The sequence below is a fragment of the Rhinolophus sinicus genome, chromosome 15 (assembly GCF_057876585.1).
Source record: "Rhinolophus sinicus isolate RSI-liver-muscle chromosome 15, RSI-T2T, whole genome shotgun sequence".
NCBI lineage: Eukaryota > Metazoa > Chordata > Mammalia > Chiroptera > Rhinolophidae > Rhinolophus > Rhinolophus sinicus.
Window position 1 is genome coordinate 17,091,790 of NC_142515.1, and position 13,358 is coordinate 17,105,147.

The window sequence follows — 13,358 nt, forward strand, 5'->3', positions numbered from 1 at the left end:
GGAGAAATTGGAACCCTCATACGCGGCTGATGGGAATGTAAAATGGTGCAGCCACTTGGGAAAACAGTTAGCAGTTCCTCAAAAGGTTAAACATAGAGTTCCCATATGCCTCAACATTTTAATGCATAGATATATACTCAAGAGAAATGAAAACATATGTCCACACAAAAACTCGCACATGAATACTCATAGCAGCATTATTCACAGTATTCAAAAAGTGGAAACAACCCAAAGGCCCATCAAGACATGAATAGATAAACACTATATGGAATGTTATTTGGCAATAAAAAGAAATCAAATGCTGATACACACTACAACATGGATAAACTTTGAAAACATTATGATAAGTGAAAAAGGCCAGTCACACAAGACCATATATTGTAAGTTCCATTGATATGATATGTCCAGAAGAAACAAATCTGTAGAGATGGTAGATTAGTGGTTGCCTAGAGTGAGGAAGATGGAGGAAAATGAGAAGTGAGTGCTAAAGTGTGCCCGTTTCTCTTTGCGGTGATGAAAATGTTCCAAAATTGATCATGGTGATGATTGCACAATTCTGTGAATATACTAAAAACCATTGAATTGCATCTGTTAAGTGGAAGAATTGTATGGTATATGAATTGTATCTCAATAAAGCTATTACAAAATAAAAGAATACAGCGAGGGTCACATAAACATATCTGCCAGCCTGCCAACTTCAAGTCCTCTGATTAGGACATGATCAAATGCATAGCAGGTCTGGAAGGGGCTGGTGAAACCCAAATTCTTAGGAAATCAGAGAAGAGGATGATCTGCTGATTCCAAAGTCACTCGTCTATTTAGTGGCAGAGCCAGGGCCAGAACTTGTCTCTTGACCTTAACCTCTAGGCCATGCTGCCTCTATCCAAAGCCCAGCTGTCAAGGCACAGCCAAGAAGGGATTGTGAGACATGAGCATCAGGAAGAGCTGGATACATTTTACAAAGATCTCTGAAAGACATCTTGAGAAAGGGATAAAATAGGGTAAAAAGGAACACTCCTTAAAGGAAAAACAAACATAGTGCTTCCCTGAGCCGTTTTTTCCTATAGCATGGGAGGGTGTTTCACAGTTACTTACTCTGTAAGTTTCTGATTCATTTACACTTAGCTCATCAATATGTTGTTTGTGCAAGAACCATTTGATGTCCAAGAAACCCTCTGGGCCATTTTTTTTTTTTTTTTTTTTAATTTGAACCAGAGAAGTGAACTTTGCCAAGAGTAAATGGAACTCAGATATCAAAAGGTCTGAGTTCAGTTTTCATTGAATACAAAGGGTGAGTGGATTCGGAACTCAGCCAAATGCATTCTCCCACCCTTAATTTACAGTACATTGTTCTGGCAGACTCTACAATCCTGAAATTTGGCTTTTCTTCTTTCATTCTTTTCTAGGGTGTAACCACAAGCCTATCTTTCAGTTAACTTGATAAAAAATAAGGCCACGTTACAACTAACAATTTATGAGACACTCATCACTGTTCCTGTAACTATCAATTTTATTAGAACGAATTGTTTGAAAATGTTAAAACCCTCCTCTGATGTTGTACTTCTGTTTGATAGAGTATAAGAATTTCTATTTTTTTCAGTCCTTTCATCTGGGGGTTTATCAAAAAGGATGTTGTCCCCCACTGCCCCCAATGAATGATCAGGTCATCACCAGTTATCAGTTTGATTACTGGAGGAGTATGGCTGGTGGTGCTCAGATTTGAAGGCTGGAACAGGTCCTTCAGTCTATCTTCAAAGGAGAAAAAGTGAGAGAAATGATTAGTACTTCAAGTTTCTTTTAAATTAAAAAAAGAAAATCTCAAAAAAAAAACCCAACCCAAAAAGCATAGCAAAATTAAGATCACCCCAAATTCTGCCACTTTGAGAGAAGCACTGTTAATATTTTGTAGATCATTTTCCCTAAAAAGACACACCTATATCAGATTATATTATATTAATGGGATATTACATTACTTTTTCCATTTCTTAGTTCATAGCTAATGAATATTAAACAATTATTATCTACTTCATGTATAGCATTCAGTTGTATAGATGGCACATAACTTAACATGATTCAGTGAGGAGTTTTGATTGCAAGTAACAGAAAATCCACGTCAAACTGACTTAAACACAAAAGGAAATATTTTGGCTGACATTTGAAAAGTCCAGTGGCAGATCTAGTTTCAAGCATGGCAAGATTCCGGCCACATATAGTGTTATGAGGTTTCTGTTTGTCTTCCTCCAGTTTTGCTCTGCCGTCTGATGCTTTAGTGCCATTCACATGTTGCATGTAGAGGCAGCAGTTTGGGAGTATATGCACCCAGGCTCTATCTAGCCTGGCAGAGGAGAACAAAGCTCTGTCCCAGCACTCACCATGAAGATTTCGCTGTACTGGTCCCATCGCCGTCTCTAAGCCTACCCTGGTGGCTTGTCCCTGGATCACCATAGACTCCTGAAATCCAAGTGTTACACCATGATAGTACAGATTGAGACCGAGGAAAGGAGGAAGGAGGAAAAAAGATGGGTCCTCAGAGGGAAAGAGGAGGATGGTGACCAGAAGGAGAATCGGTGAACGTTGTGTGGCCAAAATAACAGTTCCACAATTCATACACTTGGACATTTAGAACTCATTTTGTTTTGTTCCCTGCGGCTTTCATAACAAAGGACCACAAACTAGGTAGATTAAATGGAAATTTATTGTCTCACAGTTCTGGAGTCTGGAAGTCCAAGATCAGGGCATCGATAGAATTGGTTCCTTCTGAGGGCCAAGAAGGAAAGTCTGTTTCAGGCCTCTCTCCTAGCTTTGGGTGTTTTGTGGGCAATCTTTGGCATTCCTTGGCGTGTAGATGCTTCACCCTGATTTTCGCTTTCATTTTCACATCGTGTTCTCTCTGTGTCCAAATTTGCCCTTTTTATAAGGACACCAGTCATTATTGCATGAGGGTCATACTTTAGTATGACCTCATCTTAACTGATTACAGCTACAGCGACCTGGGTTTGGGCTTCAACATAAGATTTTTGGGAGGACACAATTCAATCCATGTTTCCACACAATATTTCTGGCTACATTTAAAACCTATCCAGTCTGAGTTTGAATGATGAATGATGAATCCTGTTGCCTCTCTCCTTCCACTATGTGGGCTCGTTGGATGACATAGTTCTAGTGTTCCTTCTATATAACTTAGTAATTAAGTGTTTGGGGCTAGGAATCCATCCCTCTGTCTGAATGTACACCACAGCCCCGTCACTTACTAGTTTGTGGTCTTTGGGCAAGCGATTTAATCTCTGCAAACCTGTCTCTTCCACCAGTAAAATGAGGATAACAGTCTTTTGCTCATTGGGTCATTGTGGGCTAGGCACATAACGCTCAGAAAAGGATAGTGTGACTATTCCACCTCTTGGAACCTTTGAGCAGAGCCTGACAGAACCCCAGCGTTCTCACCCTCCGGTGATAATTTGGCTCAACTTCTCCCCAAGGTTCAGCTGAAAGAAGTTCAGGAGGGAGGAGGGTGTTTGTTATACTGCAAACAGGACTGCAAATCTGTTTCAGGGAACACAAAGTATTTCTCTTTTTCTCCCCTAAAGCCAGATGCCATAAATTCTGAGCAGACTCTTCCTAGGCAACGTGATTATGAAATACCTGTCCCCTTTAGGTTCCACTTATCTATCTCTCTGACATCTCCTTTTTTCTCTTACAACTTGATCTTCCCCATCATTTCTCAGATGTGGGCTGGAACCAGTCATTTTATGTTCAAGCTCTCTTTGGCTCCATGAATTTGGGGAAATGGAACAGACCTCTGCTGCTCTCCAAGGCGCCACATCTTTCAGTTCTTTCATACTTTTTCTACAGGGCCGAATTTAGCTTGTCCAAATGCTTATTGAATAACAGCTAGAACTTTGAGCTCTTGAAGGCAACAGAACCTATTTGATTACAGGTGTATTAGGCCTTTCACCAAGGTGAAAGCAACAGATGTAGATCACCTTTAAAAAGGTGGTCACTTTCATTTAGCAAATATTTCTTAAGTGCTGACTCTGTGCCAGGTGCTGTTCTAAGCACCAGGCATATAACAATGAACAAGAGAGCCACCGTCCCTACCCTTGAGGACTGTACATTCTGGGGCATTCATTCATGCAGAAAATACATAATGAGAACTTACTACATATCAGGTATTTTTTATCATTAAACAAAGCAGACACAATTCCTGCATGGATGGCTATATTTGTTTGTTTGCGTGTGTGTGTGCATGTGTGTGTAAGGGGGGCAGAATACAATACATATAGATTTTTTTTTTTATCATGTTAAAAGGCAATTAAGTGCTATGAAAAAAATAGAGCAGAGTAAGGGGGATCAGAAATGTTGGGGGGGGTTATAATTTTAAATAGGGTGTTCAGGGTAGGTCTCATTGAGAAGGTGATACTTGACGAAAGATTTGAAAGCTAGGTGAGGAAGGGAGCTCGGCTATGTGCAAGAGCGAGTCCAAAGGCCCCGTGGCACGAGTGTGCCCAGCTTTTTCAAGGATGGCAAGGAGGTGGATTTAGCTGGAGCAGAGTGAGCAATGTGAGAACAGAAGGAACTGCGGTTAGGAGTAGATCATGTAGAGCTTTTAGCTTTACTGAAATGAGGAGTCATGGGCAAGTGCTAAGCAGAATAGGGACATGGTCTCAGACTTCAAAGAAATGACCTGGCAGTTATGTTTAGGTTGGACTGTGCAGGCTCCTGGTGGCAGTAGGGAGGCCGGTGTAATCAATCACATGGATGAGTCAGTAGCGACACAGACTAGAGGGGGTACAACTGGAGGCGGTGAGAAGTGGGGGCATTAAGGATCTGTTTTGAAGACAAGGCCAACATGAGTTTCTGAGAGACTGGATGTGGGCTGTGAAAGGTGAGGCAGGGATGACTGTGGGATTTGGCCCGAGCATCTGAAAGAATAGTCACTGAACGAGATGGCTAAGACTGGTGGAGCACATTTTTGTTTTGCTGCGTTGGGCCAGCAGTGCCATTCGGACATGTTAAGTTTAGGGTGTCTATCAGTGATGCAAGTGGAGTGGGCTGCAGGAGTTTGAAGCTGTTGGAGAAGTGAGTTGGGGGACACCTCCAAAACCTCAGGAAGTGAGACCCTGCGGAGGTACTTCCACAACTGGCCATGTGTCGCTCCTCTCCGCCTTCCTCAAGGCCCTAACATCCCAGGCACGCCGCTCATTGCATCCTCCGCCCCTTCAGTCGACAAAGCCCTCCTTTTCCCTCTTTGGGGAGTGGTAACCAAAATGAACAGAAAAGACGAGCCACAGCACGGGATCCACTCCCTAACACCCACTACGAAAACGCTGGGTGGAAACGCTGGCCGGCCCCCGCCTCCAGGACCGCGCCGCCGGAGACCGGGCGGGTGGGCGGGGCCTGTGGGTGGGCGGGGCCCCGGCGCCCGCGCACTCCACCGAGGGGGGCGTGGCTGGGCCGGTGCGCACGCCTGCAGCTTGCGCACCGGCCGGCCCCCCTCCTCCAGCCCTTCGGCGGGTGATCAGCTGGTCTGCGCTCTCCTTACGTGGGTCGGGGCACGTCATTGCCGAATGGCAGCCTCCAGAAAGGCACCGCGAGTAAGGTGAGGGGACTGCCGGGGAGCCGGCGTCTGGGCAGCGCGCGGCTCCCCGGGCCAGGGCGCGCGTGTGGCCCTCCGGAGGGGAGGGACGAGCGGGTGAGGAGCTGCGGGCGGCCCATCGCAGCCTGGCAAGGGCCGGGGCTTGCCGGAGTCCCCCGAGCGAGAGCTGGGGGAGGGAGCCATGCAGCCGGGCAAGTTCCGGTTTGTTTCCCGCGGGGCCGCGGGCACCCCCAGGCATCGCGAGCCCGGTGCCCGGATGAGTGTATCCGCAGAAGCTGCTGAGTTCGGCCCGAGGGGGAGGTGGCCGTCGCGGCCCCCGGCCCTGCAGGAAGGCCCCACTGTTGCAGGAAGTTGACTTGTCCTGGCTCCTCCCGGGGTCCAGGGAGGTAGGCGAGTTCCTGCCCTCGCCCCTGTGTCCTGGTAATTTAATCATCAAATTCCAACCCTGACAATACTGACACCTGCATTTCCCCTTACTCATCTGTCATCATCACAAAGATAGGCAACCGCGGCCCCACCCTACCCAAGGGGTTTCAGAAGGCCGTGTAAGGGAATACTTTGGCATAATCGCCAGGAAAATCCCACCAGTAACCTGTCCTGTTTTTTCCCCGGGATACAGGGAGGTGAGAAGGATAATCCCCCAGTCCGACATTAAATACGTTTTAGCCTATTCTCCCCCCACAGCCAGGGTATACTTATCAGAGCAGCTAACAAAGTGGGAGACTGAGAGATACCTTCAGAGTTCACAAAGACCACAAGCCAAACTTCCTGGAGAGCCACATGGGTCCAGCCATCCTCCAACCAGTTGAAACTTAAATGAACACACTTGGAAGCATGACCAGGCTCACTTGCTAAACACAGACCATGGCTTGTACTTGTGTTTGTGAGTGGACAGATCCCAAGCCATCCTTTACCTGGACTTGGCCTTGCGACAGCGTGTTAGAGATGAGAACCATGCCAGCCCTGTGGAAGGGTGTGGTGAGGTGTAGCTAACTTGCATGTGGAAGGAGCTGCCTGCATGTTAAATGCTGGAAATGGGGTCACGCCTGCGAATAAATGATGAGTTAGGCCTGAGGTGGAGAAGTAGACTTTGAGGACCATGGTGGTCTTTGCTGGGTTCATAGAATTACAAGATTTTAGGAGCCGAAGGCTCAACATCAGCATTAGCTGATACAGGCTCCTTACCTCACACAGGAGGCCACTGAGAGGCTGAGAGAAGAGAGGCCATTTGCTCCAGGCAGCTCCCCTAATGGCAGAATTTGAGTGCCATTCAGCGTGAAAATGATTCAGTTTAGGTGATGGAAACTGAAATGAAATTGACTTAAGTAAGAAGGGGCTGAGCTGGCTTCTAGTGCAGCTGAGTCCAGGAGGCCAACACTGGCATGAGACTTCCCTCTCTTTTGCACCTCTTGGCTCTGATTTCTTCAGTATTGGCTTCACTGATAGGCAAGACTTAACGTTACGCAGGTTATGACAGTTCTAGGCTGACAGCCCCAGCAGAAATAGAGTCCTCTTACTTAATGGTTGGAGCAGAAATCTCAGATCTGATTCTTTCGGGGCTGATTTGATCCTTATGACCATCCCTGAACCAGTCATTGTGGCCGGAAGGATGGATTGACCAGGCCTGTGTCCCAGAACTTGGTGGGTGAGTGGGTGAGACTCATCCCAACTCTGTGGACTGAAAATGAAGAGACATTCTCAAAAGGAAAACCAAGGTGCTCTGATCAAAAGAAGGAGGGATGGATTCTGGATAGGCAAAGACAATATTGCCCACTTCCCCACCCTAGAACTTGTTCTATTCTACCCTTGTCTCACCTTACGAGGTCCTTGTTTTATCCCATCCTGAGTCATAGACATGGATGATTCTCATCATGGGCTCAGAGAAAGGGGAGGATAACAAGAACCCTGCTGGGATTTCTTTAAAAACAAAAGAGAGAGGGAGAAAAATGTGCCCTAACCATCTTATGCAAAGATCGAACAAGAAGTTCTCTGCACACTTCTTTCCCCTTAGCTACCTCATGGCACATAATGACGTTGAGAAGGTGTAGGCTGAAGAAGTCCTGGGAAGGGGAAGAGCACTGAGCTGGAAGTTAGGAGTCTTGGAGTCTAGTTCTAGACTAGCTCTGTCACCAAATAACTAGGAGGCTTTGAGCAAGTTTGATCTTCATTTTAGATATTATGAACAATATTGTTTGAACATTTGTTTACAAGTTTTTATATGGACTTTCGTTACCAATTTTCCACACCTAAGAATGGACTTGCTGTGTCATGGGGTAACTAACTCTACGTTTAACTTTTTGAGGAACTCTGGGCTGTTTTCCAAAGCCACTGTGCCATTTTATATTCCTAGCAATGTTTGAGGGTTCTAATTTTTCCACAGCCTTGCCCATACTTGCTATTTTCTGTTTTTAAAATTATAATCATCCTAGTGTATGTGAAATGGTACCTAATTGTTGTTTTGATTTGTATCTCCCAAATGGATAATGATGTTGAAAATCTTTTCATGTGCTTATTGGCCATTTGTATATCTTCTTAGGAGAAATGTCTATTTAGAATCTTTGCCCATTTAAAAATTGGGTATTTGTCTTTTTATTGTTGAATTGTAATAGCTCTTTATATACTTTGGATACTAGACTCTTACCAGATTTATGAGTTGAAAATATTTTTTCTCATTTTAAGGGTTGTCTTTTTACTTTCTTGATGTATCCTTTGAAGTACAAAAGTCTTTTGTTTAACTGTATCCAGTATATCTTTTTTCTTTTGTTGCTTTTGATGTCCTATCTAAGAAATCATTGCCTCGCTCAAAGTCAGGCAGATTTATACCTGTTTTCTTCTAAGAAAACATTTATGTTTGTGATCCATTTTGAGTTAATTTTTGTGTATGGTGTGAGGGTAGAGGGTTGATTTTTTTTGGTTTTTGTATGTGTGTATCTATTTTTCCTAGCATTATTATTATTATTATTTTCTTAAAGATTTTATTGGGGAAGGGGATGGAACAGGACTTTATTGGGGAACAGTGTGTACTTCCAGGACTTTTTTCCAAGTCAAGTTGTTGTCCTTTCAATCTTAGTTGTGGAAGGTGCTGTTCAGCTTCAATTTGTTGTCCTTTCAGTCTTAGTTGTGGAGGGCGCAGCTCAGCTCCAGGTCCAGTTGCCATTGCTAGTTGCAGGGGGCACAGCCCTTCCTTGTGGGAATCGAACTGGCAACCTTGTGATTGAGAGGACGCGCTCCAATCAACTGAGCCATCCGGGAGCTCAGCAACAGCTCAGCTCAAGGTGCCCTGTTCAATTTTAGTTGCAGGGGGGCGCTGCCCACCATCTCTTACCGGACTTGAGGAATTGAGCCTTGTGGTTGAGAGCCCACTGGCCCATGTGGGAATCCAACCGGCAGCCTTCAGAGTTAGGAGCATGGAGCTCTAACCGCCTGAGCCACCTGGCTGGCCCCCTAGCATTATTTGTTGAAGAGACTATTTTTCTCCATTGAATGATTCTGGCACCGTTGTCAAAAATTAATTGACAGTAAATGTGAGGGTTTATTTCTGAACTCTAAATTCTGTTTCATTGATCTATAAGTTTATCCTTATGCCAATACCACACTTTTTAAAAAAATTTTTATTGGGGAATAGTGGGGAAACTGTGTGTTTCTTCAGGGCCCATCAGCTCCAAGTTGTTGTCCTTTAATCTTTTTGTGGAGGGCGCAGCTCAGCTCCAAGTCCAGTTAGTTGCCTTGTTGAGAGCTCGCGCTTTAACTAACTGAGCCATCCGGCTGCCCGATACCACACTGTCTTGATTACTGTAGTTTTATTAGTTTGAAATCAGGTAGGGTGACTCCTCCAACTTTGTTCTTTTTCAAGATTGTTTTGGCTATTCTGGATTCCTTGCATTTCCATATGAATTTTAGGACCTGCTTGTCAATTTCTGTACAGAAGCTAACTGGAATTGACAGGTATTGCATTGACTAGATTATTTTGGATAGTATTGCCATTTTAACAATATTAAGTCATACAATCCATGAACATGGAATGTCTTTCCGTTTATTTAGGTCTTCTTTAATTTCTTTCAACAATGTTTTGTAGTTTTTGGAGTATAAGTTTTAGACTCCTTTTGTTAAATTTATTCCTGGGTATGTGTTGTTTCGATTGTATTGTAAATGAACTTTTGTTAATTTCATTTTTTGATTATTCATTACAAGTATATAGAAATATAATTGATTTTTGTGTATTGGTTTTGTATCTTGCATTCTTGATGAGTTTATCAGCTCTAATTTTTTCTTTTTTGGTGGATTCTTTAGGCTTGTGTATGGTGTGAGGGTAGAGGTTCAGTTTGATTTTTTTTTTTTTTTGCATGTGTGTATCTATTTTTCCTAGCATTTTTTTTTTTTTTTTTTTAAAGATTTTATTGGGCAAGGGGAGGGAACAGGACTTTATTGGGGAACAGTGTGTACTTCCAGGACTTTTTTCCAAGTCAAGTTGTTGTCCTTTCAATCTTAGTTGTGGAGGGTGCCGTTCACAACTTTTATATTTTAGATATAGAATGACATTTGCAAATAGAGATCGTTTTATTTCTTTTTCTATTATGGTTGCTGTTATTTCAATTTCTTGCCTAATTGCCCCGGATAGAACCTCTAGTACAGTGTTGACTAGAAGTGGCTAGAGTGGACATCTCTGTCTCATTCCTGGTCTTAGGGGAAAAGCATTCAGCATTTTTACATTAAGGATGATGTTAGCCGTGGGTTTTGTAATATTATTGATCAGGTTGAGGAGTTTCTCTTTGAGTTTATTGACTACTTTTATTATAAAGGGGTGTTGGATTTTGTCAAATGCATTTTCTGTCTCTATTGAGGTTATCATATAGTTTTTGTTCTTTTTTTTCCTTTTTTTCTTTCTTCTCCTTTCTTCCGTTTCCCCCACTCTCAACTCCGGTTCAAGCTGTTGTTTCTCAGACTAGTTATGTAGGACAAAGCTCCCTGGCCCATGCTGGTGGTACTATGAGCCTTGCGTCCTCCCCCGCGCGCGCTGAGGCAGTCAGTCGCACACACCACAGTCGCACACAGTAGCCCACTCCAGCCCAGCTCCAGGGAGAGCTGTTGTTCACAATCTTAGCTGTAGAGGGCGCAGCTCACTGGCCCATGTGGGAATCAAACTGGCAACCTCTGTGTTAGGAGCACCGCGCTCCAGCCACCTGGGCCACCACATTGGCCCAGTTTTTGTTCTTTATTCTCTTGATATTGTGTATTATATTACTTTTTGGATGTTGAACCAATCTTGTGTTCCTGGAATAAATTCCACTTGGTGATGGAGTATGATCCTTTTTATATGTTACTGTATTCAGTTTGCTAGTATTTTGTTGAGGTTATTTGCATTTATATTTATAACAAATATTGAGGTGTCTCACTTTTTAATGAAAGAATATATGGTTCCCTTAGTAAAGAACATCTCATTCTGTCCAGTGAAATTAAAATAGCAGGTATCTGAGAGCAGGCTGGAGTGACTGGTGAAAATGTCTGGTCTTTTGGTTCTGTCTGTGGGGTGGACTGAGCTAATGTGGACCCTCCTTCCTCTACTAGTACATAAAAATGTGGTAAAATTATAACAAAATTCCTTTTAAGCTCATAGCTGAGTAAAATCTGAAGCGCTTTCTATATCCCGTAACAGGTTCCTTGTCCCTCTGAGCTTGTTTCCTAACCACTTACTTCCAATCTCCCAACACACACAGCCATAGCACACTGGCCTCCTTGCTTGCCCTCTGGTGTGCCAGTCATACTCCTGCCTTAGGGCCTTTGCACTTGCTGTTCTTTTCTGGAATGTTCTTCCGCTAGATAGCCACATGTCTTAATCCCTCACTTTTTTTTTTTTAAGTTTCTGCTACAATGTTGTCATCTGTTAGCAAAGAGGCCTTGCCTGACAACCCCATATCAAATAACCTTTCCCCGCCCTGCTTTCTTATTTTGTTTCATAGAACACATACCTACTACCTGACATACTGTATTCTTGTTTTGTATCTGTTGCCTTTCCTCTTTTATCCTCTCCTCCCAGCACTCTCCCTCCCTACCCTCATATAAACCTCTTCAGATGTCTGTTCTGTTCATTGTTGTGTCTAGAATAGGCCTGGATTATAGAAGATTCTCAATAAATATTTGTTGACTGATGGACTTAAAAGAAAAAGAAATCCTCAGGTGCCAGAAATTTAGTGGAACTTAAGGCTTGACTTTAGGGGAACTTAGCTGGTAAGCTGCGTCTTGGGGAGGTTATCAGAGGCTATAGGCCGTCATACTACCAAGGGTCCAGGGTATCAGACTATCCACATATGGGGGCAGGAGACTTGAGTGCAAATCTCTTAGCTAAGAAGTTAAAAATGAAACTTAATCTCAGAAGCAAACGACAGTGACAGTAGTCTTTGTACAACCCAGGGCGTGTCTCAATCTCACAGATAAAATAGTCTCCACTGAAGATAAGCTCTTACTAAACGGTTACAAAGCACACAAGAAATGACCTACCAAGAGGGAACCAGCAGACTCAGCAAACTGGAGGATTACTATTCCCAAACCTTCTCCTGGACAGTCTGAAATGAATTATAAAACAAGGGCCACAGATTATTAAAGCTAAGAGGGAGTAGAAACCATAGCGAAAGAATAGGACACCACGAAGAAAGAACAAGCAAATTTTAAAAAAGTCTCAGCTAGAACTTTTACATGTGACACATATAGTCATGGCAAATAAATCTTTTTATACTAGTTAAACAAGAGATTAGACTTTGCTAAAGAGAATTCATGAACTAGAGACTAGGCCTGAGAAGGTTTACCTGCCATGGTGATGTTTTATCTGCAGGTTTTAGCTGAGGCCTTTATTTATTTCGTCACTGATACTGGGTAAGAGTTTTTCTGACACACAAAGGAAATTGCTAAGTTGATATCCTCTCTGACTAAGCCTTTCCACGTTTACTCTGGTCAAAGTCTGAAGTACCTGTTCTTTCTCGTCTTAGGTCGAGTCATCGGGATTTTCAGCTGAAAAATTTAAGAATAATTGAACCTAACGAGGTGACATACTCAGGAGACCCAGGTTTGGAAACAGGTAATAATTTTGCTTATTACTAGATGGAACATCTCAAAAGGATTTTAGGTCCCCCTAAAGTTTTTCTCTCAAGTTGGGAAAAAAGAGAAGGCAAGGGATTAATAATTGGTCATGGCTGGAGGTGGGAGGATGTATGTCCACTTTGTTCTGTGGCTTCCTGTATAGTTGGTTACTGTTTCTATATATTTACTAGTTTTTTTTAGGTAGTCAGTTAGAGAATTGTAGTTTTTGCATTTCCCATTCTTGGGTGGTGGTGCTGGTGATGGTAATAGGTTATTGTTGAAAAAGTCCTAGTGTTTCTGATCTCTAATATAATCCTTTATTGACTGCCTTCAATTTTCATCATATAGTTGTGAAATGAGAAAAGTTTGTAATGTATGATTGTGCTTTATAAATTGAATGTGCATTCAGAAAAATCTTTTTGGGAAAAATTTCTGGAACCATACTTTCTCCCCAAAGCTAGTAGTTAATTGTATTTGGGTTGCCAGAAACCCGAATTCTGAAAAGTGGTGTATTTCTGTAATTCTGTCCCTTGTAAGCCAGTGCTTTTCTGTGGACTATTCAGGAGAACCATGACTTCCTCTTAGAGGACTTAAAAAGTTGATCACTTGCAGCACATAAGATACCATGACTGACCTCTCTTTGGAAGATCAGCGCTATAATTGCATACAATTTTAGGTCTTTTTTAAAAAAAAT

General features: G+C 42.9%; 1 protein-coding gene across 1 annotated transcript in view; it reads left to right on the plus strand.

Moving 5' to 3' along the window:
* Positions 1–5,442: 5,442 nt before the first annotated feature.
* Positions 5,443–13,358, plus strand: part of XPNPEP1 (X-prolyl aminopeptidase 1) — a 46,513-nt gene continuing 38,597 nt past the window's right edge. Inside the window, exons 1-2 of the mRNA XM_019725094.3 lie at positions 5,443–5,596; positions 12,574–12,662. Coding sequence (XP_019580653.2) covers positions 5,565–5,596; positions 12,574–12,662 — 121 coding nt within the window. The 5' untranslated portion in view covers positions 5,443–5,564. The remainder of the gene's footprint in view (positions 5,597–12,573; positions 12,663–13,358) is intronic.